At 51.5% G+C, this 1021-nt stretch overlaps 1 protein-coding gene across 1 annotated transcript; it reads right to left on the bottom strand.

Moving 5' to 3' along the window:
• Window positions 1–87: 87 nt before the first annotated feature.
• TGME49_324600 (heat shock protein) lies at window positions 88–959 on the bottom strand (the record flags this gene model as incomplete). Its single annotated transcript, XM_018783072.1, has 3 exons — window positions 88–234; window positions 347–716; window positions 855–959. The coding sequence occupies 3 exons, from the start codon at window positions 957–959 to the stop codon at window positions 131–133; spliced, it is 579 nt and encodes a 192-aa protein (XP_018634714.1). The 3' UTR covers window positions 88–130.
• Between the last annotated feature and the right edge of the window lie 62 nt (window positions 960–1021).

The raw sequence follows: 1021 nt of genomic DNA, 5'->3' as shown, positions 1-1021 counted from the left end.
CCTTACGGTACATCGTCAAAAACGCAGTCCCCCGAGATACACAAGGAGCGGAACCCATCGGCTCGGCCGAAATTCAGCTTCGTATGCAAAGGCCATGATTCTCATTCCTCTGCGTCGTCATGATGTCGTTTTACTTTTTTGAGGCCTTCTCGCCCTGGGCTGCCCCCGGCAGCAAAACCTCCACCTTCTTCTTTTCGTGGGTTTGAATGCAGGAGATTTTAACCTCCAACAATCCTGCGAAACAGTGACGCACAAAAACGAGCCTGTCCCTATGTGGCTTACTTGAACACCCAGGGTAAGTGTACTAACCTCTCACGTCAAACAAATCCGGCCGTTTGACACCTACCATTTGTCATAACTGCGCGGACGGAATCTTCGACGGCGTTCGGTGGCAACTGGAAGGAGCGGAAGAAGAATCCAGTGGGGCGCTCATGGATGGACAGCACCAAATTTGCCCCGTATTTCTCTCTCAGCTCATTCTTCGAGCGAGGCCCAGAGATGAACAGTTGGCCTTCGCCGACCTCGACACTCACGTCGTCCTTGGTGAACCCGGGTAAATCCATTACCAAATCGATGCTGCTCTCCTTCTTATCGAAGAAAATGTCAACTCCTGGCCTCCAGGTGATCTTACTTCGGATTTCCGCCGGTGCTTGAATCTCGGCGATTTTGTTGGCAGCCAGCAGCAGGTTGCCGGATCGCGGAACGGATGGAATGAGCTGTACACCGCATGTTCGAGTAAGAGACTGAGATATGACGCTGAGCAAGACTCCGTCGCAATACTCGTGCGTCCGAAATTTGAAAGAGAACATCGTCTGTCACTGGCTTGTTCGCATTCCACCTTTGCAACAACTCACCTGATCTGGAAGCATCTCGTCCATGTCGCCGGTATTGTCGAGCACTACCTCGTGCTCAGCGACCGTACCGCCACAGCAACTCATCCTGGTAGCACAACAGCACATTTTCGGCTACAAAAATTATTGCAACATCGCAAATCAAAAGTCGCCCAAATCTTTTCCTGACG

Source organism: Toxoplasma gondii, assembly GCF_000006565.2.
Source record: "Toxoplasma gondii ME49 unplaced genomic scaffold asmbl.1472, whole genome shotgun sequence".
NCBI lineage: Eukaryota > Apicomplexa > Conoidasida > Eucoccidiorida > Sarcocystidae > Toxoplasma > Toxoplasma gondii.
This window is presented reverse-complemented; position numbering and strand designations above follow the sequence as displayed.